Source organism: Panthera onca, chromosome E3 (assembly GCF_046562875.1).
Source record: "Panthera onca isolate mPanOnc1 chromosome E3, mPanOnc1 haplotype 2, whole genome shotgun sequence".
Taxonomy (NCBI): domain Eukaryota; kingdom Metazoa; phylum Chordata; class Mammalia; order Carnivora; family Felidae; genus Panthera; species Panthera onca.
The window spans coordinates 40,469,428-40,497,395 of NC_138354.1; the positions used below are offsets into that span (position 1 = coordinate 40,469,428).

At 54.4% G+C, this 27,968-nt stretch overlaps 2 protein-coding genes across 8 annotated transcripts in view; both read right to left on the reverse strand.

Annotated features, from left to right (window-relative positions):
* Positions 1-1,204: 1,204 nt before the first annotated feature.
* On the reverse strand, positions 1,205-19,016 carry JPT2 (Jupiter microtubule associated homolog 2). 5 transcript variants are annotated; one of them, XR_013552962.2, is made up of 6 exons: positions 18,890-19,016; positions 12,418-12,566; positions 7,417-7,559; positions 4,813-4,861; positions 2,444-3,888; positions 1,205-2,235 (listed from the first exon to the last, which is right to left on the reverse strand). XR_013552962.2 is itself a non-coding variant. In XM_078440277.2 (6 exons), the coding sequence occupies exons 1-6, from the start codon at positions 18,931-18,933 to the stop codon at positions 2,603-2,605; spliced, it is 525 nt and encodes a 174-aa protein (XP_078296403.1). In that variant the 5' UTR covers positions 18,934-19,016; the 3' UTR covers positions 1,205-2,602. The 5 variants fall into 5 exon arrangements, 4 of the variants coding, with proteins under 4 accessions (XP_078296403.1, XP_060504062.1, XP_060504063.1 ...); XM_078440277.2 differs by having other exon boundaries at positions 1,205-2,630; positions 3,777-3,888; XM_060648079.3 differs by having other exon boundaries at positions 1,205-3,888.
* A 386-nt stretch (positions 19,017-19,402) lies between these two features.
* Positions 19,403-27,968, reverse strand: part of CRAMP1 (cramped chromatin regulator 1) — a 57,384-nt gene continuing 48,818 nt past the window's right edge. For all 3 annotated transcript variants that reach the window (XM_078440274.2, XM_078440273.2, XM_078440276.2), the window contains 4 exons: positions 27,623-27,854; positions 26,805-26,969; positions 25,712-25,857; positions 19,403-23,302 (listed from right to left, as the gene is read on the reverse strand). In XM_078440274.2, coding sequence (XP_078296400.2) covers positions 23,138-23,302; positions 25,712-25,857; positions 26,805-26,969; positions 27,623-27,854 — 708 coding nt within the window. In that variant the 3' untranslated portion in view covers positions 19,403-23,137. The remainder of the gene's footprint in view (positions 23,303-25,711; positions 25,858-26,804; positions 26,970-27,622; positions 27,855-27,968) is intronic.

Sequence of the window (27,968 nt, forward strand, 5' to 3'; positions counted from 1 at the left end):
AAATAGAACAAGTTCCGTTCCGCTAACAGAGCCAGTACGTTCTGGAAAAAGCACAGGACGTGAAATGGCAACCCTTTCGTGTTTGTCGATCGCTCCCTCACCATAACATTCGTAGAGTTACCTTGGTCCTTTCAGACGTGGCCACTGCCCAGCTGCTGGAGACAAATGGGTTGTGACTCTCCAGCACTGAGCTGCCCTGTGGCTGGGGCCGCTTTAACGTTACCAGTGCCTAGCGCACGTCTTGGGACATGCTCTGCACTCGAACACGTTTTCAGATGAACAAACGAACACGGTGTCCGTGGTGTATGTCCGGTTTCTTTCTGATACGCTATTCTGGTGCTGGCTCTGGTCCAGCAGGGAGAATGGTGTGCAGCCTCCTGTGGGGTGGGGCTGTGAGGGGGGCCTCCCAGCAGGTGGTCTGAGTGGTTTCATCACCCTAGGTCCATGTAATGCATATTGTTTGCTTTTACGACATAGGAAAATAGCTATCATGTAAGAGGGAAAGACATTCAATCTGTGCTTCCTTTGCAGGACTTTAATCTAATGGCAGACTAAAAGCTCAGCACCACATCTACTTATTACCAAGCTTGTTACTGGAGTTGGAAAGCCCACTCAAGAGGCAAGTTCAATGCTGTCAATTCTTTAGGAAAACAAGTGGTTAGGAGGAAAAAAAAATGATTACCTTTAACTTACCTACAGAAACCCAAAAGAACACTGGCAAATTCCTGTTCATTCTATTCAGTTAGGTCTTTGGTTTCCAAATTTAAAACTGTAAACCCATGGGGCGCCCGGGTGGCGGTTAAGTGTCTCACTTCAGTTCAGGTCATGATGTTGCAGTTTGTGGGTTCGAGCCCCGTGTTGGGCTCTGTGCTGACAGCTTGGAGCCTGGGGCCTTCTTCAGATTCTGTGTCTCCCTCTCTCTCTGCCCCTCCCCCACGCATGCTCTGTCTCCCTTTCTCAAAAATAAACCTTAGAACAATTTTTTTAAATAATAAAACAACCCCTGTAAATCCATAACCTCTGAGAAGATTAACTTGGGCATCCTCTGGCTAAATGGTGCAGGGGTGGGGCGGGGAGGGGGTGAAGGCAAACCCCTTCAGCAAAGAACACCTGTGAGGGAAGGAGCAGGGTCCAGGCACTTCGGGAAACGGATGCTGAGAAGCACATGTGAACATGCACACAAAAGACTGACCCAGACTTCGAGTACGTGATTGCGAAGTTTAATTCAACGTGTATACCCAGTCCTGCTTTGTAACAAGATGCCCCTATCAAAACTACATTGTGCTGTGAGTACAGACTTCTCGTTTTTGATACAGCTCTAGAAAAAAGTTGGCACCAAATGCACATAAAAAAAATTTTAAGGCTTAATAAAAATACAGACATAACTTCTCAATGCAGCTTAGAGACTGAAAACAGGATGCTGAGTTAATGAATCTTCCAAATACAGGCAGTCCCCAGTTACAGAGCATTTTCCACATAGGAATGGCCACCCCACTGGCTCACAGGAGCAGCAAGGCCTCTCCTGCTCCTCCCAGTGACCAGACCACCAGGCACCCTAAACTTGTTTCTGCGGCCCCAGGGAGGGAAGGATGGAGATCAAAGGCAGCGCGTCTGTCTCCACTGCACAGAGGCTCTGGCTACAGTTCTGGTTTCCCTCCATTCCCACCTCTACCCCCCCATCTGTGCCTGAGATCCCTGCCGGTGGACAGAAGTAGAGAGCTCCTCCTTGTTTCCTCTCGCTGGGTGGGCAGCGAGGGCAGGGGTGAAGCCACAGGGGCCAGCACTACGGTATCAGGGTTCCTGGCAATCCAATTTGGAATTCACAAATCAGTTTCTTGCACACTGAAAACCACAAGACAGAGTCATAAATGGTACTTCATTCTACCACGAGAACACTGCGTTAAGCACGTTAACGTGTGTTTGGGCTTAAGCCCTAACCACCATTTATGACATTTTTTAATGGGGGGAAGAGGCTCTGAGTTCCAACCAACTTTCCTATAAATGGCCATCTGAAAGGTGGAAACAGGAAGTACTTGCACGAGACAGGAAGAGTTGCGTGGAATGAGTTTCTTGGCTCCAGAGAGCACAGGGCAGTTGAAAGGGGGAAAACGGTCTTTGGTTGACAAAGCCACGTGCACCAGGTGTAAGAGTGGAGCTGGCAGGTGGCTCCCGCAGGCACTTCGGTGTCTAGGCCACGGTGGGTGTGACTGAACCCAGCGTTGTTGCTTTTCTACACTGTGATAAGGATGCAGGTGTTTTTAGCACACGGCACTGGCTTCGTAGGCACTCGTACTGACAGGTACCCCCACCCAAACCCCGTCCCCTGTGAGCCGTTGGTCCAATGTGAGTGAGCATAAGAACAGAGAACGTAGCCCTGTAGGGGCAGGCGGGAGAAGCCTTCGCCCGACAGATCAGAGCGGCAGGACTCTGGCCAGCCCGTTACCTCAGCTGGCGAGTAGCACGGAATTGGCCAGTTGAGACTTCGCTATCGAACCATTTCATCTTCTGGCCCAAGGTCTCCAGGTTTCCTCTGGAAACTGAACATGGTCCGGAGGTTCTGCAAAGCTTTATGAAGAACAGCTAAGCAAACTTTGCTTCCTCTTTACTCTACCTGAGCAAGTGACTTTTTCCTAGAAAGGTGTCAGAAACAGATCAGCGTCCACAATCACTTATGTAAAGCTGGGATTTTATAATAGCTCTTTAGATATTATTAAAGATTCAAACCTAAGAACCCAAGGTTCAGGAGCACTGCTTCCTCCCACCGTCAACAGGACTAAAGATGTAGGAAGGATTTAAGTAACCCGCTGTCTGGATGCATGTGGACAGTTTTAAAGCTGCAGAAGTCAGGGGGGGCTGGCCAACAGGAAGATCTGACTTGAGAAGGGGTCTGTCCACCTGGCTGGTGATGGGCACGGACCTAGCACGGAGGCCGCTGAGGAAAAGAGGGGACAGATCACAGTGAAACCAGCCTGCGCATGGCCAAGCGTCTGGATGGCAGACACGGAGCACCTCAAAATGCTGCCACAGGGCGTGAGACTGAGAACGACTTTTTGGTTTCTGCTGACAGCTGCCGAACACAAGCAACTGACGTGTCAGGAAATGTGCGGAGCCACACGTTGGGGCTGATGGCAAAGGAGGCACCGGGGGGCCACGGCGGCAGGCACGGGAACCGTCCTGCGGTCAACGGGGTGAGGATCTGAGGGGCCAGCCACCCAAAGACCCCACCCCCACCAGTCCCCGCCCGTAGTGTTCTGGCCAACACCTTGCTCCTGTATCCCACGGCAACACACGTGTTGTTTTTGATTTTCTTGCCAAGGCTTCAAATTTAAACTCTGCTGCCGTGTTAGTGATTTCTGGACCCCCGGCCGGCCAGCAGAGTGCCAGTGCGGCAAGGCCGAGGGCAACCCCATGCCACCAGGACTCACCGTGGCCCGGCCCCACTGGCCCCCGCGCCCCTCGCAGAGCCCCATCACGTCTGCAGTTACAAGCGAGTCCCGTCTTCTACCCACCAAGACAGGCCTCCTGGCAGTCTGGAAGGCGAGGTCCTCCACGGCTCTGGGATGGCCACGTGCCCGAGCTGCGGCTTCAGATACACAACAGACCCTCTCCCCACCCGGCTCCTGTGGGCTACAAGACTACAGAATTTGAAATCCTATCTCTCCGGTGTTTTGTCTGGCTACAGGGGAAGCGGCAGCCCCTCTCAGTAGAAGGAGATACTGGATTTGCCTCCAGGCGGGTTCAGGACTTTGTTGTGAGAACGAGGGCGGGGGCCCAACCTGGGCTCGTGGCTGTCAGCTGTGGGCACGGGCACGGGCTGCTGGGTGCGGCCTGCGTCTCCAGGGCCGCCCTTCTGCCCCAGCTCTTCTCCTGGCGAGGTGCTGGCTGCGGCTGTGGGACAAAGTCAGCATGCCATCCCGTTAGAGGCGGCCCAGCAACCAGACAGGCGAGCTCCACATAAAGGCTGGCACAGACCAGCCGCCAAGGGCACACCATAAGGAGCACAGAGCAAGGCTTCCGTCTTGTCCCAAGAACACATACCGATTAGCAGAGGGCATTCTTGAACCAGGGCTTCCTACCATAAACTCTTTGGAAAATTCCTTAATTATTCCTTTACACTGCTTTTTGGACCCCATTCCCCTTTCTTCCACGTCGTCAAGAACAAATAACAAACTTTCTCAACTTGAGCATGACGAGGAAGAGAGGGATCCAGCAAGGTGAGGCAAGGCTTGTGGACAGTCACTCAACCTTTCTAGATGAAGGGACTCCCGTTTATCTTGGTTCCCCATTGGGGGAGTGGTGACTCTCAGCACAGCCAGCTGGGAGGGCGAGGCACAGGCTGGCACACACCTGCCAGCGGGGCAGCTCTCCCTGTCACACACAGGCCTCACGGTACCCCCCCCCCCCCCCCCCACTCCACCGGTCTTGCTGTCCCCCGTGCGCTTCTCTTCTGCATCAGTGCTGCCTGCGCTACCCTCGGTCATACGTCCATTCAAGGCTTCAGATCCCTGCCCTTTACTACATGACATCAGCTTCTAGAAGGGGACCCCCAGTCTTAGACGTAGGCTGACCACCAATGACAAGAAGTGAAGAAAGGCCCATGGCGGCCCACTGGGAAGTTTTCACCCACCCAACTGAGCCCACGTCCCTGGCTTTCTTCAAATACTACACATCCTCTCGGCAACAAACACGACCTTGCCTGTTTTTGTCAGCAGGCCGGAAGGGGCATGGAATATTCCCTCATCCCCTGGGGACACACCAGCAACTCTCCCAGAGCGAGCACACTCAGGGGAGGGACAGAAAACAGCAGCTCACCTTTAGGGGCCGACTTTGGGTCTTCTCCTTCACACAAGAACACGTGGTCCTGCAACAAGGCAAAACGCAGGTCAACACATGATTCAGAAACATTTTACCCACCTTCAAATGTATGATAAAAATCGGAGCACAGACGGGTTTATTTACTTTTAACTTTTAAAAATGTTTTCACTGTGGAGAATTTTACCCACGGACGGTGACACAAACCCCCAGGTAACGTACTGCAGCGACAGAGACGTGAGCTCTCTGCCGTCTGGGGCTCAGCCACACTTCCAACTGCGATGTTGAGCGCCTTTTTTTCCCTCTAATTTATTCTGAGAGAGACCACATGCGCATGTGAGCGCAAGCAGGGAAGGGACAGGAGAGAGGGGTAGAGAGAGAATCCCAAGCAGGCTCTGCACTAGCATAGAGCCTAACGTGGGCCTTCATATCACAAACTGTGAGATCCTGACCTGAGCCAAAATGAAGAGTCGGACGCTTAACCGACTGGGCCCCCAGGGCGCCCCTGCTGAGCATGTTTTTATGTGCTTACTTGTAGATCTTCTTTGGGGGAAATGTCCAGTCAAGTCCTTTGCCCAGTTTTGAATCAGACTGTCTTTCTGTTGCTGAGTTTCGGAAGTTCTTTATTCCCAAGAATAAACTGCTATCCGATGATAGGATTTGCAATGCAAACGATCTCTCCTGCTCTATGGGTTTTTTCATTCTCCTAACAGTGTCTTTTGATGCACTTAAGTCTAAAAAGTTTCTTTTAAAGATTTTTAAGTAATCTCTACATCCAACGTGGGGCTTGAACTCATGACCCTGAGATCAAGAGTCACACACTCCTACTGACGGAGCCAGCCAGGCGCCCCTAAAGTTTTCAATTTTAATGAAATCCAATATACTTACTTAAAATGTTGTTCCCAGTGTTTAGTGTCACGTTTATGAAACCACTGCCAAAACCACGCAAAGACTGATCAGGCACCCGGCCAGCTCCGTCAGAAGAGCTCTTGGGGGTCATGGTCATGAATTCGAGCCGCACGTTGGGTGCACATTATTTTAAAATGAAATCTTAACAAACACAACAAAACAAAGCACAAAAAGATTGTGAAGAACTGTCCCTATGTTTTCTTCTAAGAATCTTACTGCTTTAACCCTTAAATTTCGATCTTTGATCCATTTTTAGTTCATATCTATACACAGTGCAAGCTAGGAGTCTGCCTCCACTCTCTGGCACGCGCGTATCCAGTTGTCCTGGCAGAAGTGACTGTCCTCCCCCATCGAAATGATCCAGGCGTCCTTGTGCAAGTACCAATTAAACCCGCATGTGAGGGTCTATTTCTCAGCTCTCCGTGCTACTCCACGGTCTCTATGTCCTTAGGCCAGCACCACACTGTTTGGACGAATGGAACTTTGTACTGAGTTCTGAGACTGGGAAGTGAGAGCCATCCAACTTTGTTCTTTGTCAAGCTGTCCAGCTACTCGGCGTTCCTTGAGATTCCCTATGAATTTTAGGATGGGTCTTTCCCTTTTTTACAAACAAAAAGTAAAACCAAACCAAACAAGGTGGTTGGGACTTTGCTAGGAATTGTATTCTTTTAAAATTTTTTTAACGTTTATTTATTTATTTGGGGGGGGGGGGGCACAGAGAGAGAGGGAGTGAGAGAGAATCCCAAGCGGGATCCACACTGTCAGCGAGGCGCCCGACGCGGGGCTTGAACTCCGGAACCATGAGATCGTGACGTGAACCGGAATCAAGAGTTGGATGCTCAACCCGCTGAGCCACCCAGGTGCCCCAGAAGTGTAATGTTCAATTTCTTCTTAACCGTCGGGATTACTGACTGGCCTCCCGTGACTGCTATGTAGAGCCCTCTATTTTGCATTACTCTGCCTGAATCCCTGTGGTATCAATTAACGTGAAGTTCGGTCTGAATCTGCCTCGATTTTTTGACAAGAATTCAAAGGTGGTCTATGATGTTCTATCAAAAGGAACAGCCTGTAATTTCTGGTGGTCCCGTCTTGTGATGCTGTGGTGTAAGCCCGGGGGATTCCTAAGCTTATCCCCCACATGATGTCAGCCACAGATGCTCATCGCCGAGATCCACAGTTTCATTACAAGTTGGCAAAATGGTGATATTTGAATTCTGTTATTCCTTCCTCATTTTTGGCTGAGTACTCCTGTAAAAGGAAAACTCCCTCCACAGCAGCCACCCTGAGGTGCGGCTCACGCGGGAACGCTGGCCCATGGTACATTCTGTCCTCCGGCACTCTCCCGGCAACAATTAGACTTTTCCAAGTATGATTATGAGCCCGTGAATTCGAAACGCCGGAGCAAGTTTAATCTAATGGGGCTGCTGTGCTCCCGGTGACCACTAGCACCTGCAGGGAAGGACGGTCGCCCAGGTCGCCCATCGGCACACGAGACCAGCTTCCCAGGCTACAGTCATCACGAGGCTGGCGTGTAGTCTCCCGTGATTCAGGGGAGACGGGAAACCCTGTGACTAGCGACCGCACTCAGGAAGACCAACATCAGCCACCTTGCCTCCTCCCCCTCACACACCACACCTGCCTCAGAGCCTTTTTGTTTTTCCTACTTTCACGTGTGCTACCTGACGTAGCCCATACCTTGGGTTTGTTTGGGTGTGCTGAAGGCGACGTAGCAGCAACTGGGGACCCAAAGATATCACTGGTCTTCCCACCGGGTGGGTTGAGACGTTGTCGCGTCTGCACAGGCGTGGATTCGTCAAAGATACCGCTTCCTTTCCCCCCTGTAGAAACAATTACACAACAGTGAGCAAACCCACAACATCCATCTGGTCCCATCCTCGACGTTCATTACTTCAGAGACCTCTCCTCCTGGGGACACCCCAATGCCAGTCCCTGGTTTAGGCCAACAAGGGTGGGGTGATCGGGTTGATGAGGGTCCCTAAAGCCCTATGTCAGACCTGCTTTTTTGGGGGCCTTCTGGGACCTTCATTTCTGGAAGCTGAACCGGGCTGGCCCCTAGAGACAAGACGGTAAGGTGGCATAAAACACCACTTCCCATCTAAAATTTCTTTAACTTTGAACTTGGTGTGTTGTCTGTTGAAAAGTCTTCTTTACTAAACCCGTGAAAAGTCCTTTATGTTAAAAGCAAATAGCTGTTGCACTTTTAGGTCAGACAGACATAAATGAATTTAACAACATGTCATATTCAAGGCAGACCTGTAATCTGGAAGATAACACAGATCAGTCATTCTTCTGACCTCATTCTGGCCAGAACGCCCAGTGACAACTACAGGTGTCAGCAAATTTCAGACACGTAATGCCTTGCAGTACAGGTAAGTGACTTGATGAGCCATAATGAAGATATGCATCTAATGCCTAACTTTTCACAGCTGATGACTCTGGCCAGACACCAAAGTCAACGCCCAAAAGCCTCCGTGAAGCAGAGATGGCTGTCACACAATGCCAGCTGGCCGTCTCTTCACTCCACAGATGCCAGCTCCTCTCGGCACGCAGGGGCGGGGGGGTGGGGGGGAGGGCTGTCACAGTCACGGCCCTCATGTACCAAGGATGTACCTTAAAATCTCACAAGAGGAAAAAAAGATGCATTCCACTAACTAGCTAGGTGACCACACACAAATTACTTGGCCTTTCTGTGCCCGCAAATCCTCAACTGCAGAATGAAAGGACCTTGCTCACAGCCTCACTGTAGCTCAATGTCTCACTGTAGCTCAGACATCACATGCTTAGAAGGATGCCAGGGAAACAAATGCTCCAGAGCGTTTGCTGTGTTGTCTACGTACCGATAACAAAACATCTCCTGGATGTATATACCGCTCAGCGACAAAAGGCACACAACATTCTGCACAGCGTATATTCACTTGTATCTGAATCAACAAAGTGGTTACTCCACGTCCCCCCACCCCGTCCCGGGGGCCATGTGCACACAGGACACGGGATGGACGGCGTGCAGGACTCACGACTGCTTATCATGTCATTTTTCACAGCGCTGAGCTTTGCCTACTGTTTAAGAAACCACGTGGCGAGCAGTCCCTGCTTGGCTCTAGTAACACGCACGGCTGACACGGAGAAACACGAGCACGCAGGCGCGTGGGCTCCCAGGGGATGGGCTCCACCGCCAGAGTGGATGGTGACCCAGAGCGGCTGCTGGGATGCCAGTGTCCCGGGGCCGCCTGTGCAGGAAGCGGGCGCGTGCTCATGTCACCTTGGGGCGTCCACACACCTTGCCCTCCCAGGCCCCTTACACCGGGCTGGGGAAGCCAGCACAGCATGGCACAGCACTGGACTGCGGGGGGAGCTCCTGAACAGCCACATGCCAACCGAGCCTGGACAAGTGGCTCCAACCCTCTGGCCTTGTGTGTCAACTGTCAGGAGGCGATACGTAACAAGAGGGCCGACCTAGGGCGGCTGGTGAGGGGGCAGCAAGTCGAGGGGGCAGAGCGGGACCGGGCAGATGAGCCCTCAGTGATCCCCAGTGATGCTGCTGAGCTACGGTCAGCAAAAGCGTCTCCACCACAAAGTGGAGAAAAGCACTGCTGAAGGTCGTCCCATACTGTGTTGTTTCTGGTTGTGCTACAAAGCCTTAAATTCTTTTAAAAATGTGCACTCAGCTTTTAAAAAAAATGGAACATAAAAGTAACTCAATTTGGGGGCACCTGAATGGCTCAGTCGGTTAAGCGTTGGGCTCAGGTCACGATCTCACGCACGGTTCTGAGACTGAGCCCTTGCTTTGGGCTCTGCGCTGGGCGTGGAGCTCTCTTAGGATCGATTCTCTGTCTCCCTCTCCCTGCCCTCCCCCCACGTGCACGCATGTGCTGGCTCTCCCTCTCAGAAAAACAAAAGTAACTCAAGTTGAAGTTTTTGGCTAAAGACACTGATCATTAAGGAAAAAAACCTTTTTTTAATGTTTTATTTTTTTAAGAGCACACGACTGGCAGAGGGGCAGAGAGAGGGAGACAGAGGATACGAAGCAGGTTCTGAAGCAGGCTTCACGCTGACGGCACAGAGCCCGACACAGGGCTCGAACTCACACACCTCTAGATCAGGACCTGAACTGAAGCCGGACGCTCAACCGAGCCACCCAGGTGCCTCCAAAATTTTTTCTAATTATAAAATGTAACTGAAAGTCTCCTAAGACATAATTGTCTCAAATAACCACACAGCCAACACCCAGGTCACCGCCGGCCGGAGCGTACAGAGCACGACCAGCTCCCAGAAGCCTGCGTGTCTCCCCCACCCCAGGTCACCACACGCCTGAGTTTTGTGGAGACCACAAACGTGGCATTGTCGGTGTGCTGCTCCTGTGTGTGGGTCCAGCCCTACACAGTACAGCTCTGTTCCTGCCCTTTATGAGGGGTCAGCCTGCGTGTCTGCTGGTCGACATTTACCTGGGCAATGAATTCAGCTCTGAGGAAGGAAAGGTGCTCGATGCGCTCATAACCGAAGGAAGATAAAGTCAAGGTGCGCTCTTTGAAAAATCAAAGTGCGTAAGACAGACATGGTGTCGGCAGGGTGGGGAGCACGTGCGGCACACGGGGTGGCCGACATGGGGGGCAATTTTAAATGATCCCGCAATTCCATTTCTAGACACTTACCACAACTGGTTTTCCAGGTGGTAAGTTCAGAACACGAGCACTGGAGTCCAGAAAAGTGCCATCCGAGGGCTAGTTCCGCCCCTGGTGAGGTGTGAGGTCCAGGTGCTGCAGGGAGCCCCCTGAGCCTGTTTCCCTCTCTGTAAAGGACCACCCCCCCCCCCCCAAACCTCCTAGGGGTGTAGAGACAAAGCACCGAGCACAATCCCTGAAAAATATCTGGTCCCTGTTGTTAGAACTGGAGGACAAGCCGTGGGAGATGTGAGCCGGGCGGCCAGCAGAGCCCACGCGTGAAGGGTCGGTGAGCACTGGGCCCGACCACGCCGGTGAGTCCTCAGCGATGATCGCGAGCTAAGTCACACCCTCCGCCCCGGACACGTGGGCAGGGGCTTAGGTCTGCGGGGCGGGGCACGCTGGCATGCTTCCCTTTCAGGCTTCCCTTGAGAGTTCCACACAGATGGTTTCCAAAGAGCACCTGGCAGGACCGAAAACAGGCCCCAAACGACAGGACCACGAGGTCCATGCAGGAAGCCAGCCCAGGGAGTGAGTTCCGGCAGCTGTGGCCACATCTTGGGACCACACACCACACAGAGGCTCTCCTGCTCTCCCTCTCTCTCCCTCTCTCCAGCCAGGAGGGGCCCAGGCTGCCCACCGGGGAATCACTGGAGGGTGTGCAAAGCAGCACCGCCATACTTCCCAGGGAACTCGCCACCCCAGGGGCAGCCCCAGACACCCTGCCGAGCCAGCAGCCACTCGTAGGTGCAAGAGGCACATACGGTAACCTACACGGCTATCGCTGACACACAGGAAGTGCAGGGCCGACCGCTCCGGCCCACACCTGTACGCCAGACACGAGGAGAATGTTGCTCACTTTGAAGAACTCCTGCTGCTTCTGCTACACCCAGAACTTTAACCCTCCGCCCTCCCTCGCCATAAGAAAACCACCAACCAAACACAGAACTAGCCATTCCTCTAGGGTTTGGTAAAGAAACACCAATTCTGCAGCAGGGCTGCAGCCGCGTAGGGAGCCGTTCTCGAGCCTCGCTTCCGCGGCGTCTGCCATCTGGGTCCGGCCTCTCAGATCTTCACCGACGAACAAATGCTATTCTCCCCAGGATACAGGTAACTACCACCGTGGTCACTCAACTGGATAGTCCATCGGCCAAAAAACATTTTTCTGAGACTGTCTCACTGTGACTACTGGAAGGTGGGCCAAACGGTAAAGCGTTATATGGACCGAGTCGTCCTTTTGAGAGCTTCTATCCCATTGACAATCGGATTAAAATGCTCTCCCTAGGGGCGCCTGGTGGCTCAGGTCACGATCTCACGGTTCCTGAGCTCGAGCCCCACATCAGGCTTTGCACGGACAGCACGGAGCCTGCTTGGGATTCTCTCTGCCCCTCCCCTACTTGTGCACGCGCTCATGCTCTCTCCCTCAAAAATAAACATAAAATATCTATTTTTTAAATATTCTCCCTAAGAAAAATGTTTACATGCGTAACCTGCACATAATTTCTGAAATCACAAGGGGCCCTTCAAACGACTGGGAGAGCCTCCCTTGGTGGGAACCGAACCCCTTCGTCTCCTCTGTATCCTCAGGGCCTGGATTCTGCCAGGGTCTGTGGTCAGAGGAAGGAGGATTCAAGAATGACTGAGCCACCTTCAGACAAAAAGCAGAAGTCAGGATAAATCTGTCCATACATTCCAGGGGGCCCAGGGGGCCCAGTCGGTTAAGCATCTGACTTTGGCTCAGGTCATGATCCCACGTTCGTGGGTTAGAGCCCCACATCGGGCTCTATGCGGACAGCTCAGAGCCCAGAGCCTGCTTCGGATTCTGTGTCTCCCTCTCTCTCTGCCTCTCCCCCACTCACACTCTGTCTCTCTCTCTCCTTCAAAAATAAACAAACATTAAAAACATTTAAAAAAAAAGGGGGGGGGTCAGCACAAAGAAATAAAAAATGTTATCAAAAGAGCAGCATAGAACAGAACAGACAGAGGCAGAAGGATTAATGGCTCACAAAGGCCCTACCTGGGGGATTGGTCCTCTTAGGTATGTTCTGAGGCTCTTCAGTTGGTCCAAAAATATTAGACGCCATCCTATTGGGCCTGCTTGAAGGAGCAGCTTCTTCTGGACTTCCAAAGAGATTGCTGGCCTCTCCTCCCGGGGGCTTCATGGCCCTACAAGCACAGAGGGAGTGTGAGTCACTGATGGCCCTGGACATCACCATTCAGGCAGTACGGCGTAACCACACAGGCCAGATACACCTCCTGATGTCTAAGGAAAAATTACAATTATTTAACACTAGCCCCTCTAGAAATGGTACACTTGCAAATGATTGTGACCCTGTGGTAAGTAAAATTAATTTCCCTAACACAAAGTGACAGCCACATTCAGTAGAGTCTAATGCTAATTTTAATGAGTACACAAGAGCACACAATACTACAAACACAATCGGGGCGCCTGGCTGGCTCAGTCGGTGGAGCGTGTGACTCTTGCTCTTAGGGTCGTTAGTTCAAGCCCCATGTGGGGTGTAGAGATTGTAGAAATTCCTTAAAGAATTAAATTAAAAAAATTAAAAATTTAATGCCACAAACGCATTCAGTAGTGTTTAATATCGTAGCTGACATTTGTTAAGTACTTACTATTTCCGTCAACCGTTCCAAGGAGCGCACGCAACAACCCTCTAAGGCAGGCAGTATTTTCACAGACGGTGCATCAGAGACAGAGAAAAGCCACAAGAAAGGTCATGTGGGAAGGAGCAGAACCAGAAGGCAGGCCCAAGCAGTCTGGGTCTAGAGTGCAGACTACAGCCTCAGGCCTCTGTTAAAGGCCTCCAGAAGAAATGAGGGTCAGGACTGATCTGCGCAGTCCACACTGGAGTCATCATCTCGGGTCCTGAAGTCCGGTAAAACCAATAGGAAGCCGATCAGAAAGACCGGAGGACACACCTGCCAGCACAACTGCTGGCTTCACCTCAGCACACAGGCACCACGTGACCACTCGGGCACCACCCGCAGCATCTACCCCGAGTCTCCACCGGTGAGAAAACAGCCTGCATCATTTGGAGGCTTTCAGGAAACATTTATGAAGGGGAAGACCGGGACCTCGAGTCACTTTGTATTGCGGTAACTGAAGAGTTAAGCAACTTTCACAAAGCTCCGCCTGGACTCCCCCAGAGCTTCAAACCACGTCAGTAGAGCAGTGGCGCGCCCAGTTCGTGTGCATCTTTGCAGAACACGTACAAAGATCTTAAAAATGCATTTTAAAGGTGAGAAGGCACTATTGAAACGGACTTTGAAACCGGGGAGTGGCCCGTGTGCCTTCACTAGTCCTGGGCAACCGGACCATGCTGCAGACAGGGGGAAACTGAAGGAAACTCAGAGCTCGAAACCATGTGAAATGCATGAGGCTTTGCAGGCACTGCGCATGACTTAGGTCACAAAAAAAAAAAAAAAAAAAAAAAAAAGACATTTAAAAGGCTTTTTGTTTCCTTAAAAGAGCTAGAAAGGGAGGGGTGCCAGTCGGTTAAGCATCTGACTGGCTCAGGTCATGATCTTGCGGTTTGTGGGTTCAAGCCCCACGTCGGGCTCTGTGCTGATGGCTGTGTCTCCCTCTCTCTCTGCCCCTCCTCCACTCGCAATCTGTCTCTAAAATAAATAAACATTAAAAAAATTAAAAAAAAAATAAAGAGCTAGAAAGGGAGCTGACCATGGACTATAAAGCGAAGGGAGTTCTCAGACTCTCTCTGGCTGTAAAGCACGACTGCAGAAAAGTACCCCTCTGCTTTATACAGGGCAGATGACGTGCCAGCTGGGACCCAGACACACTCCACGGGCAAGCCTTGCTATACCACACGCCAGCAGGCCTTCCACACGGTGCTGGTGCCGAATCCCTGGCTGCCTGGGAGGGTGGGGAAGGTGGATACCTACTCAGCAGTTAGTATTTCCTTAACGATTTGGTGAAGGAAAAAAAATTACTTTCATTTGAGAGAAAAAAAAAAGAAAAAAAGAAAACCAGTAACCAGATTTAAATTAGGAAATTAAAAAAAAATTTTTTTTCTAACATTTATTTATTTTTGAGAGACAGAGCAAGATAGAGCATGAGTGGGGGAATAGCAGAGAGAGAAGGAGACACAGAATCTGAAGCAGGCTCCAGGCTCTGAGCTGTCAGCACAGAGACTGATGCAGGGCTTGAACCCACCAACTGTGAGATCATGACCTGAGCCGAAGTTGGATGCTTAACCAACTGAGCTACCCAAGCACCCCAGAAAGGTCTTAATAAGGTCAGGTTCTGCAGTGACAGGGCAGAACCTGCTTGGGATTCCCTCTGTCTCCACCTCTCCCCCTCTTGTGCCCACACCCCTTGCACCTGTGCTCTCTCAAAATAAACTAAAAAAAAAAAAAAAAAAAAAAAAAAAGGTCTTAATAAGACCTCAGGTCACCTACTTTGTTGGCGACCATACTAAGGCCATCTGACTTCTACACCATTTATAGATCACACGGCCCAGTCTCATACTCCTGGCTGGCTACAGCAGGCCAGACATTCTCGGGTCTCTACAACCATCTCGCTGACAAATGGGATGGGGATCTGCAATCTTCAGAACTGAACTGAATTTATCATCAAGCCTCCTTCTGAGTTCAAATTCCTATTTTACGAGTTTACTTGAAACATGGCTCTTCCTTCAACCTCCCAGGTCCTGCTCTAATCTGAAGCGGATTCCTTCTGATTCAGAGCTCTTTAGGACTCTCTCCACAACCTTGTAATTTCCCGGTCCCCTGTGCCCTGCACCCTTGCTTCGCTCATCCGGGGGCCCAAGTGCCTGTCCCTGGGCACGTGCACCATACCCTGTGCACAGAAAGATGGCAAGAGCAGGTCCTGAGCCTGGAGCAGCTTTGTTTGTGGGGAAAGCCAGCGCCGTGCGCAGGGGGCTCTACTGTTCCAATCAGTGATGCCACTGAGCGCTGGGTCTTACTGGAACTTAAGATCTCTGTGGGGGAAGCAAGGCCCAAATTGAGTCTGTGATCTCTGTGTGGGAGGGGTACTCCCGGGGGCAAAGGAGGGAAGCCAGAGTTACTGGAAGTGACCAAATATTAATTTGGGGTGGTGGAAATATAGTGTTTACTACATTATGCTATATACTTTCCTGAATTTTACTTCACTTTGAAAACAAAGGGAGCACAGGAAGCCCAGAATGCTGCAGTCAAGAGATCGCTGTGCCTACTGACCAAGCTACCTGGGTGGTGACATCTTCATCACAAGGCGTGGGCACTAGGGCTTCCCACCCTTGGAGCAGATCTGCAGACCACACAGGCTGCCCAACAGGATCTCAAATAAGGGGACTGAGAGTGAAAGAGGCTATTCTGATAAAAACAGAACCCATGGCAAAGGCTCCGAGTGGCCTCCAGGAGGCTTGCTACCAAGTGCAGTTATCGCTAGGACACTAACTGCAGGGAGGCAGATGGGAATACTGGTGAGTTCAAAACTCCTAAAGGAGGGGCACGATCCAATGACCTTTTTCTCTCGTCTTACCCCTCAATATATTCCAATAAAAGCATTCAAGTACACAAGAGGAGCGAGAGGGCACGTGACAAAGAAAAGCCACAGATAAAGCTCAAGGGGACGGCGGTACCAGCAGAGGCAGGTACCCGTGCCCCTGACCCTCCCTCCGAGAGCTCGTGTCCGGGTTTCAGAAAAGCTTTCTGGGGACTGCTCAGACTTGGAGAGAAGCGGTAACAAGACTTTACAAACGCACAGTTTACAGCCTTAGGTGGATGACCTCAGACTAATGCTGGCTGGAGTGTGACGCCTGTACGGCTCAAAATCTCTTTAACACAAGATAACCCCTTGGCAAGAGAGAAGATGTAGGCTCTTCAAAGAGGAAATCCCGGCCAGGTGGTCTTGCAGCCACAACTTGACTCCCTCCCTCAACAGCCAAAGAAACGTGAGCCTTACAAGGCCCATCCGGCTGATCAGTCCCTTTAACACGGCTGCGGAAACCCAAAGCTTGTGACTGATCCCAGCAGCAGCTTCCAATCACATTGAATCATTCAACCAAGAAGACTGCTTTTCCTTCTTCAACGTTCTCCAAGAAATTGTCTCCTGTCCATAATACCCTCTCCAAAGGAAGCGTGAACTGATACTTTAGAGCAGAGGCTCTGCAGCTCGAGAAGTCCATAGGACATCAGCGTTAGGGTGTTTATTCGTTAACGCCAACGTTTATCGGGCATCCAGTGCCAGGCCACGTGCATGACAGGGGACAGACCCAAGGACATAAATGAGAAAGTGCTAGAAGGGGCCTCCACCCAGCGGGCACAAGTGATGCTCCCCAGTGGTTCCTGAGCACCAGAATATGGGTGCATTCTGGGCACTGCGGGATGAACCTCTGGCCCCCGCCAGTACATATCTAGACGTATGTGACTGGATTGATAGCTAATTACCTGGTCAGGTGTAGAAGTGACGACTGCCCTAACTCCCCCGGGATGTACAGGGTTTCAGCAAATCAAAGCGGTTCTTTGAAGGAGTATTTATACTGTATCGATCTCAACAGCTGCTACACACACATATTCCCTTCTACTTTTAGGTCAAGGCTGGGGCACAGAAGAGGCTCACGGTAATGGGAACTTGTCAGCATCTACAACCCCCCCCCCCCCCCCCCACGACTCTACAGTACAAGCTGGCTGCTCCAGTGCCAAGACAGACCTTCTCCCTAGCTCTGGCAACTGTAATCTATGTGACTTCTAATACCCACACAGCGTTTACAAGTTAAAAAGAAAGCTTGCCATGTGTTCCTGAATGTTGAAGCCCAGGCAGAAACCCAACAATTGGTCATTTGCTTCTACCACTTGCAGTAAGCCTGGTTCTCCGTCAGCAAGGCAGGGAAGACACTGCCTGGCTCCCAAGCTATAGGGTTAGGGGAGGGCAGCGCCTGGTCCCACAAGGCCCCGGAATCAGGGGAGGGCAGCGCCTGGCCCCACAAGGCCCTGGGATCAGGGGAGGGCAGCGCCTGAGGGGAGGGCAGCGCCTGGCCCCACAAGGCCCTGGGATCAGGGGAGGGCAGCGCCTGAGGGGAGGGCAGCGCCTGGCCCAACGGGGCTGCGGGACCAGGGGAGGGCAGAATCCCGCCACATGGGTCTGCGGGATTAGGGGAAGGCACAGGGGTTGGCCCCACGGGGCTGCGGGATCAGGGGAGGGCAGCGCCCGGCCTCAGAGGGCTGCAGGACCAGGGAAGGGCAGGACCCCACCACATGGGTCTGCGGGATTACGGGAAGGCACAGGGGTTGGCCCCACGGAGCTGCAGGATCAGGGGAGGGCAGGACCCCACCACACGGGTCTGCTGGATTAGGGGAGGACAGGGGCTGGCCCCACAAGGCTGCAGGACCAGGGGAGGGCAGGGCCCCACCACATGGGTCTGCGGGATTAGGAAAGGGCAGGGGCTGCAAGATCAGGGGAGGACAGGGGCCCACCACATGGGTCTGTGGGATTAGGGGAAGGCACAGGGGTTGGCCCCACGGGGCTGCAGGATCAGGGGAGGGCAGCGCCCGGCCTCACAGGGCTGCAGGACCAGGGGAGGGCAGGACCCTGCCACATGGGTCTGCTGGATTAGAGGACAGGGGCTGGCCCCACAAGACTGTGGGACCAGGGGAGAGCAAGGCCCCACCACATGGGTCTGTGGGATTAGGAAAGGGCAGGGGCTGCAGGATCAGGGGAGGGCAGCACCCAGCCTCACAGGGCTATGGGACCAGGGGAGGGCAGGGTCTGGCCCCACGGGGCTGCGGGATTAGGGGAGGGCAGCGTCCGGCCTCACAGGGCTATGGGACCAAGGGAGGGCAGCGCCCAGCCCCATGGGGCTGCGGGACCGGGGGAGGGCAGCTCCCGGACTCACAGGGCTATGGGACGAGGGGAGGGCAGCGCCTGGCCCCACGGGGCTGCGGGACCAGGGGAGGGCGGGGCCCCGCCCGAGGGGGCTACGGGACCAGGGGAGGGCAGGAGCTGGCTCCTCGGAACTGCAGGATTAGGGGAAGGCAGGGCCCCGCCACATGGGGCTGTAGGATTAGGGGAAAGCAGAGCCCGGCCCCTCGGGATTAGGGGAGGGCGTGGGCTGGCCCCACGGGGCTGCGGGATTAGGGGAGAGTAGCGCCCGGCCCCACAGGATGCAGGATCCAGAAGGACACCCACGGTGACCCCCCACCTCTTGGCCCCGTCCACCGCACACCGGCGCTAGCACGGGGTCCGGGAGGGCGGGTCCCCGTACGCACCGGCATGGCCCCGAGGCAGCACACCGCTCGGCCAGCGTCCCCGGGCGCGCCGGACACGGAAGGGAACGCGGGCCCGTGGTGAGACGCGAGGGGCGGCGCGCCTCGGGCCTTCCGCCGAGACCCTAGCGGGCGCGGAGAACGCGTCCCGCCTGAGCGCCCGCCTCTCGGACGGGGAAGAGGGGGCCTCGGCTCTGTGAGGTCACCCGTCACCCGCGCCCCGCCACGTGGCCGCGCCCGCCACGCACCTGGAGCCGGCCCGGCTGCCCTCGCTCTCCAGGCCCTGGAACATGTCGCCCGCTGCCCGGCGCCTCCTGGCCCGCTGTGCCGCCGTTCCCGCCCGGCCCCACGCAGCGCGAGGTCCGCCCGCCGGAGTCCATTAGATATCGCCAATGCCAGTCACGCCGCCGCAGCCAATAGCGACGCCTGGCCCCGCCCCCGCCCCACCGGACGGGCCCTGGACGAGGCCCGCGCCGCGCTCGCAGCCGATTGGTGAGAACAGATGCCGCTCAGGCCTCGGGCGCCGACATCGGGCAGCAGGGCGGCAGGGGCGGAACGTAGCCCCACCCGAAGCGGACGCCAGGGCCGCCCGATCCCCTTGCGCAGGCGCGGGCCGCGCACCCCGGAAGCGCCTCAGGGCCGGGGACCGCCGCCCGCCCCGGAGGCGCGCGGGACTGCCCGGCGTGCGGCAAGCGCCCACTAGCCGGGCTGCAAAGATGTCACTCGGAGACCGCGCGAAGGAGAGGCTCACTCGGGAAGTATTAGATCAAGTATTAGTATGTATTTATGCACAATAATAAAAACAGATTTACAAGTTGAACTGGAAATTTAAACATAAGAAGTTTAACAGCTTTTGTTTATTATATTAAATAACCAAAACACCTTTTATTCCCAAAATTGGTAAAGAATAAATAATATAATTTACAATATGGTACAAAAAATAATCAGGAAGGACAGGCATTCTGCTTTATACATACACTGTATATGTATATTTATAATCTATAAAACAAATTCACATCTCAAACAAGCCGAAACCTTAGATGATATGGCTTAACGATTATCAAAAGAAACAGCGGTAAGTTCTGCGGCCCAGACCATAGCTCTAGCGCCAGCTATCCTGTTACAAAACAAAGGGTCCAGGTTGCTGTAGTGCTTCCAAGACTTAACGTGAGTTACAAATTACTGCGGGGTCCAGAGAGGTCTGACAGGAAAGGTTTGCGGTGGGTTTCTTCCTTTTTTTTCATAAGACAAGGTGCCCTATTTTCTCACAAATGCATTTGATAGATCTCAATGTCTCAAAAAAAAAAAAAAAAACAAAAAAAACAAAAAAAAACAACTGCTGCTTTCCTCCTCTACTGGTCTCCAAAATCTTTTATTCCATAACTTTTCTTTGCACAAGTTTGGATCCCATGCTGCGATCAAGTTAAAAGATGCTATCAAACTGAAAAGGACACCCTTTCCAGGATTCTGATGCTAAGTTGGATATGCGAGAAAGCAAGTAGATCAATGGATGAAATGTTTTCAAAGATCCCCACTCCCTGAGCAAGTACTCTACACCTAGGAGATACGGAAAGATGAGGAAAATGTCACCAACAATCCTATGTGGGGCCTCCAGCTTCGACTTCTGTCTCTATTTTCTAGAGTGTAATGCTCATCACTGGATAGTCACCATAGGAATCAAGGCCCAAACACACCAACTCCCTGGAGACCAGCTATCTCCCGTCTCAATCTTTAAAGAAGATGAATCAGCAAAAAGATCCCAGACAGCAGTAGACTGACTCGGGAGGGATTTTCTGAGGAACCGCCCTGGTCTCACAATGTGCTCGAAGGCAACGAAGAAAGCCAGAGGTTCACACGGAGATGACAACTTTCGTTGGGAAGGCAGAGGAAGATAAAGGAAGAGGGAAGTTTCTCTGCTTGGGTCTTTTGAAAATTCCAGCCCTTAACATTAGCTGCTTATTTTTATACACATACATTTAGGCTGGGAGAAAACACACTCATCCTTTTAATGCTAACGACGCCACTTCCCCTTAGCATGGCGAGCAAATGCTTATTTATACCTGTCTGGTTGCTGCAGAAGTGGCAGAATTTTCTGGAATCGTGTCAGCTTTATTACAGGTGAGAAGAATCCATCCACTGTCCTCATTAACCCACCTCCCAGCTGGATGACACTCCAGAGAGTCTGTGGTCCAGCCCCCAAGGGGAGGAGACACTAAATGGCCTACAAAAGCTGATCCAGATCCCTACTTGTCCTCCTTTTAGGTGTCATTGAGTAACCTGGGCCACCCTACCCACCAGACTGCCTCGGGGCGTCCCCTAAGGAAAGCAGCTTAAGACCTTCTACCATCTCTGGCAACGTGCACACTGCCACCAGGCACTGCTCCCAGCAGCGGTGCTATAATGTTACTTGGCGTCTCTGGTCCCAGACAGTGGGAGTAGAAGCAAGTTATGAGTGGCCTGAACTTGGTCTGGTGTCCTAACCTACTAAAGACCTAACAAAGTCAGATGCCCAGGGACAGATCTGCTGATCTTATCACCTCAACAGGGCGCTAATTCCAGGAAACGGATGGATGGATCACAAAACCACATAAGCTAGTTTAAAGACGCTGTGGTTCAAGTGATGCCATCTGTATCTCTTATTAAAGGGGCGCCATGTCCCTCTCTGACACATCTCCAGAGCTTTAGGACTTTCTGTAAGAGTCCAGAAGAGTGCTTTTATTGGTGCTATTTGGACCCAGACCCAGACCAGAAAGAGGGAAACCTCCTTATAGGCAAGAGCTCTGAGAGACACTTAAGACGAGGGAAAGCTACTGCCCGGAAGCCTGCCCTCCTCCACTGCTCGGGGGGAACGACCCTGCCCGCAGCCTGTAGCGGCCACATCCGTCTGCTGAGATGATGAGATCAGGAGGATCCCCTCTGCTCGTATAAGACCTTTTCTCCCTTTTCACGCTGCCTCAACTCTTCACAGCGGACAGGGAGAGAAGCCCGTGTAGAGGGCCGGGGCTGTCCCGGGAGGCTGCCGCTCCATTCTGCTGCCAGTCGGGAAGAGGAAAGAGAAACGGTGGTCAGTTCTGGCGGGTTTCAGAAGCCAAAGAGCCTGGCTGCGGGGCGGAGGGTGAAGCAGCAGGTGGGACGGCGGGACGCAGGTTTCACCTGAGCAACACCACAGCACTGGCTCCCGGCCGCCACGGATGCGGCCGCATGGTGCTTTGTCTGTGGAGCCTCCCTAGGCCGAGAAGCAAAGGAGCTTGTTGGCTCTGCTCTGCGGGAAGACCGGGCATGGAACCATCTGCAGCGATGCCAAACGGTCACCGGGGCCGGGGAACACACCAGAGGGATGTGGTTTTTGTGTGCTCCGACTACACCCAGGCGTTCTGACCTCTGCTTGCGTTCCCCGCGCCGGGAAGAGGAGAGACAGAAAGCCACGGGGTGGAAATAACGTGAAGGATGAAATCTGTGTGCCCGGGAGGCTCTGCGCGAAAGCCCACGGAAGGGACAGGAGATGCCGAGGCAGAGAAACCCCTCCCCACAGGGCCCGTGCCGTCAGGTGCCGGACAGCAGCACGCCGGCAGATCAGGAGCTCGTTGGCAAAGGCTCAAGTGTGGTCCCAACAGAGAGAGAACATCTTAGTTGACCAAGAAGAGACTCAGATCACCAGGAAGAAACTTGAACACAGGAAGGAAACCATTAAACTCTGCTCTTCTCTGACATCTCCTAATTCTCAAAACACGAGGAAAATTTTTTCCAACCAGTTTAGCAGAACTTTTTCCTAAAAGTCCACACAACCTGCGTAAAACAGGATTCTTTCCTCCTTCCCATTGAGTCAGAACAAACCTCTAGGTTTCTGCGGTGATGGCACCCGTTAGGCCGCCCTGTGATCCGAGGGTCCTCTGAGGGGTCTGCTAAGGGTAGAGACCCCATGAGGCAGAGCCTAGGCCATGCCCTGCTGTCCCTCCCTGTCATCACTCTGCAGAGAAAGCAACCCAAGAGTGCATAGGTTTGGCAGAAAGAAAGCAGCGGTGGCTGGAAGCATCCCTGCAGAGAATGGGGAGGCCGCAACTCCCTGGGACCAGCGACTACGCCAAGGCACACCCATTCCTTTCCCTCAGAAAGAAAGCCCACTGGAACATCGAACACAACAACTGAGGCAGAAGCGTGGGCAGAAATGTGGTCACTATGCCGACCCTAACAGGAGACCCCATGGCTGGCAGGGAATTGCTCCAGCCCCATGGCCACGGCTGACATAGGCCCTTCCAGAGAATTCGTCCTCGTGTCCCGCGCCACCACTGGCCTCTGCCCGTTGGGACACGACTTGCTGCGTGTTGTGCGTTCTGGGGTGCAGAAGTTCCTCTGTTCGGACCGTCCTCTGGAGGGCCTGGGCTTGATTTGTGTTTTCTCTAGCCTGAAGAGGGCTACACCTACCACAGTTGAGGACCACCAGCCATGTGAGCCCTCCTCTGCAGGCTCCAGGATGCCCTGCCAGTGACGAGGTGTGGTCACTGGGACAGGTCACCGACGGGGGGCCCACCTCCACTGCCATCAAACAGGACCTCTCGGCGGCTGGGGTCGGCAATGGCTAGCTCTTGGGCCAAATCATTGAATCGAGATATGTAATCGATGCTGTTTTCATTCATCATGCACACCAGCTGGGAATCCACAACCTGTGGGGCAGAGGACACAAGGGAAGACCATGTCAGCCGGTGACTGGCTGGCTGCTGGACTGGAAGCGAATGGCCACCATGACTTCGGTGGATGGTCAATGAACCTGGTGTGTGTATAGTGAAGATTAGAATCCCCCAGCAACTAACCATGTCACAACGGCTATTCTGTCACTTTGAGCACTGCCTCTCTTGACAGGTGTGCACAACAGCTAACCAGGCTATCCGGCGGCCAGGATCAGAGTGGTAGTTCCCAGCACACAACACTTACGGGAGACGATCAATAAGCAATGAGGCAAATGAGACGGAAGCTGAGATAGCGGGTGGCCACGGGGGTGGGGAACACATGGCCAGGAAAGAAATAAGAAGTGCAAAGACCGTGAGGGAAGACAGGCTTTGGCTCTTGAAGAAACGAGCAAGCTGGCGGACAGGGCAAAGGAAGGAAAACAGGGACAAAGACCAGTGTGTGCAGAGCAGAGCCCCGGGCACAAACACAGGAGACTCGGTCGTCAGTGTGTGTCGTCTGCCTCCTTTGCAAGGGGCGTTGCTTTTGTGCACTCAGGGCCCAGAGCAGTGCCTGGCATGGAGCAGGCCCCGGGTAAGTATTTGTCAATGAATTGCATAACACAGTGAATGAATGAGAAGGCTTTGGAAAACTCTGGGTACGGCTATGGTAGGAACCCGAATTTTAAATTTTTTATGAGAGAGGCGCCCGGCCAACTCAGTTGGAAGACTATGTGACTCCTGATCTTGGGGTCATGAGTTTAAGCCCCACAATGTGATGGAGACATTACTTAAATAAGTAAACTTTAAACTTTTTATGAGAAGTATCATAGAAACTAAACTTCGTTTTCAAAAAGTAAAGCAAATAGTGTCTCTCTTCTCCATATACGTTCCCCATCAGCTTCATCATTGTCAATCTGGGCCAGCCTGGCTCCACATTTCCCACCTACAACTCACACCCATCACCTCTGTTCACATCTTATCAGAAGGGCCTGGAGAGGGCCTAGGATGAACCCGGGCTGATCCTGGGATGAACCGGGGGTCAGTCTAGCACGTGCCCAGGATGAACCTGGGGTGGGTCTGGCAGGGCCTGAGGTGATCCTGGGGTGGGTCTGGGGTGGGCCCAAGAGTCTACACTTCTAACAGCCCCAGGCACTGCCGAGCTGCTCTGGGGACCGCCTATGAACCGCGAGGTCCTGGCGTGCCGTCTACGGGTACGTGTGCCGCACTTGTCTGCATGGACGCTGAGCGCTCGTAAGCGTCCGCGCACAAACAGGAAGGGGACAGATGGGCTGTGCACGTGACCGCAGAGCCATGGGGTTTAAGAAACGCGCAGGGAGGGTGGGTACGGCATTCTTCTGTCTGTGTCTCTGTCGGGGCAGAAGGTCTGTTCACATCCCGCGTCGGCTCGAAACTCTGCAAAGCCTCCCTGCGAGGCATCTCCAGGCACAGGTGAGGACTCACAGAAGCTGAGGATCCCTGGGAGACAGCCGTGAGCGCCCTTCCCTCCAGAACCTGACTATAAAATCCCCAGGAGATACCACTGACACCTGGACGTCCCACAGGAAAAGTATCTAAGAAGTGTTGCTTGAGAACCTAACAATTGACTTGACCCTTCGGGGTCGGGGGACCTAGATGTGGCGTTCTCTCCCTCTTAGGCACATCCTCTGCCTCGGTCTGAGTGCCGGGGCTGCATGCCCCACACTAGCTCAGTGCACCTGTGTCCACTCCGTCGATGGGCACCTGTCCTCGCTGGCCTCACCTGCTTGCTGACACCATTCGCTCCTTGTGGGGTGGGGACCCGGGGAGCCTCGTGAGCAGACAAAGAAACGGGCCTCTCAGACCGAGTCTCAGCTCCACGTCGAGGGTCTGCCATCACCTGACGCGGGCAGGAGCCCGGGGGAGCAGAGCCCACTCTCCAGCTTCGCTGGCCAGCAGCCTCCTGCCACGACGCAGGGGAATGCTGCCCGTGCTGTCTCTGCCCGTTGGGGGCAGCGTCGATGACGGGCCTCTACCACTGACTGCACTGTCCCTGTCTATCAGGGAGGGGCAGCACCGATGACAGGTTCCCTACCACTGCCGCCCACTCGGCTAAAACCAGAAGCAAGGCGGCGAGGAGTGGCACTCCCGCCTCGGGTCATGCAGCTGCTGTAGGACAGAACGAGATCCAAACCCTGGCCGGGCTGCCCGCAGAGGCCCAGCGGTTGGCCCGACACCAGGGCGTCCCAGGCTCCCAGCCTCCGGGGCCCAGCTGTCAGGGTATGTCACGTGCCGCCCCGCAGGAATGGATGCCGCCTCCCTAGTCAGGAGAACTCGCAGCTCTCAGGCACCACACGGGCCGGCTGGAGGGGAATGCCAGCTCCGGGAGGCGGGCTGGCGGTGGAAGTTGGGCGAAGGCCGCGCACTCACCTCAGCGACGTCAGCCAGGGACCTGGACACGAAGGAGTCTCTCGAGTTGCCATCTAGCAAGCTGGGGCCCAGCAGGGAGGTGCCGCTGGGGGGCCCCGTGGGGGTCGGCAGCATCTTCCGGCTCTTCTCCGGGGAGATGAAGCTCGCTGCCGAGAGAAGGAGAACGCATGCTGAGGCTGGCTAGCCCGGACCCGTCCAAGGGGAGGATCCCGCGGGCCGCACGGGGCCGGCATCAGCCCCATGCTCGTGTGGGTGCAGCCGTTGCGCGGTGCGTGGCCCTTCCCACACGGGGAGGCTGGCAGAGCTCTCCGTGCAGCGTCTGGTCGTCACCCTCTCCTTCGTGTAAGGTAGTCTCTAACTTTTCATAATTTATATTTGACCTTGCAAACACCCGCACTGTCCTATGCGATTTCATCATCGACGCTGCCTGCCCATACCGCCATCGATGGAGCCCCCACCGTTCGGGGCCACCAGGCCTGGTGCCCACACGTGCGCCGACCCGGCTCATCGTGTGTACAACAGCCCCTTTCAGGGGCCACCAGTCCCCTGACCACGCTCACGCCCGGCTGCCCTGAACACCAGGTGCGCTGACCCCGACGTGCCACAGGAGCTCCTCCTGCGTAGGCCACAGAGGCCGGTGTGGCTGTCCTTAGCAGCTCCTCCCACCATACGAACACCTGGCTCCTGGGGAGGGGACCCATCCCACGATGCTCTGATCTTCAGAACACGCTGAGGATGGGGGAGGAAACTGAAAACCTCCCGAGCCGCATCCTACCCTGCCGACAACAACAAGGGCAGAAGGCCCGCGCAGGCAGGAGCCAAAATAGGGGGCGGCCCGGAGAGAGGCACAGGAGACTGAGGGGCGAGGCACCCATCTCAGCTGGGCTGAAGGTCACACGTGTCCACGTTCGCCATAGCACGGTGACGTGCATTTCCCCTGCGTAAGTGCCGCGGGATGAACCCCGAAACAGGATAGGAGTTCTAGGACTTCTGCTGCAGTGCGGAGACGTTAGACTCCAGTCCCCGCCTGAGCCACAGGGAGCCCGTTGGCGCCCTGCTGGCCTGCGACGACGACCCAGGCGTCTACACTCACCAAACAAGCTGCTGAGCGACGAGTCTGTGGGGTCGCTGGGGCACCACTGGGGGTCGTGGGTGGGGGAGGCGATCCAGTCCGGCTGGGGGCTGCTGGATGGGGACGGAAGGCTCTTGGAACTGTCACTGCCATTCAGTTTCGCTGGAGAAAGAGGGACTCCCTCACCTGTCAACGGACACCGCGGATCAGAGATGGCAGTGGGAGGGAGGGGGAGGAGAGCACCCCACTTCCCCAACCTGCCATCAACAAACAGCAGCATGGCACAGTCAGGCACCACTGAGCATCTAGACCCGGGGCCACGTGGGGCCCCGTGGAGGATGAACAATATTGGCCTGCAGGGGAGACCCGTGGTGGCAACCCCAGTAGCTATGGTTGTGACTGACAAGGCCAGACCCCATGTTGAGGGCCACCCCAACCTGTCACTGGTGCCGACACCAGCCCTCTGAGGCACACGCTTCCCAACTTCACCAGGAAAACGCACGACGGTGCGAGCTGAGTTCTGTGTGAATCCACAGCCGGAAGCAGACCAGCTGTCCGGGGAGCCAGGGAGGCCAGGGCCCCAAAGGCCCCAGGCCAACACCCTCCAAGGGCCTGCACAACCAGGATTTACAGCTAGCCAGAAAGAGGCCCTCTCTGAGCCTTGGGCTGCAGAGGCCTTGCGGGCCCTCCACTGGGGCCGCCCCCACAGGCGGCAGACGCTCCACACCCCAGAGGGGACTCAGGACGGGAGCGTGCCCAGCAAGTGTGCAGACACCTGGCAGGAGGTCAGGCCCCCGGGGGACCTGGAGAGGAGGGCACACGGGCGCCCCGACCCTCACCATACTGGCCAGAGCTGATGGCGATCTCGATGATGGAGTCGCTGATGTGCGTGGCGGGCTCGCCCTGCGAGAGCACGTCCTCAGGCGGGCCGGGCAGGGAGATGTCCAGCAGCGCGGAGACGTTGGGAGGGGACAGGCGGCTGCTGGAGCCCTCCGGCGCGGGCACGGGTGTGGGGAGCCCGTTGTGGAGGGGAGCCTTGGCCAGCTCAGATAAGGAGAGAACAGGTGAGCCCTGGGCGGAGACACAGCGGGTCAATCAGGAGCATAGAATGCAAAATCAGCCTCAGCTTCACGAGCAGTGACACGTGACAGGCGGACTGCCGCATGCAAGGACCTGAGCGGTCGC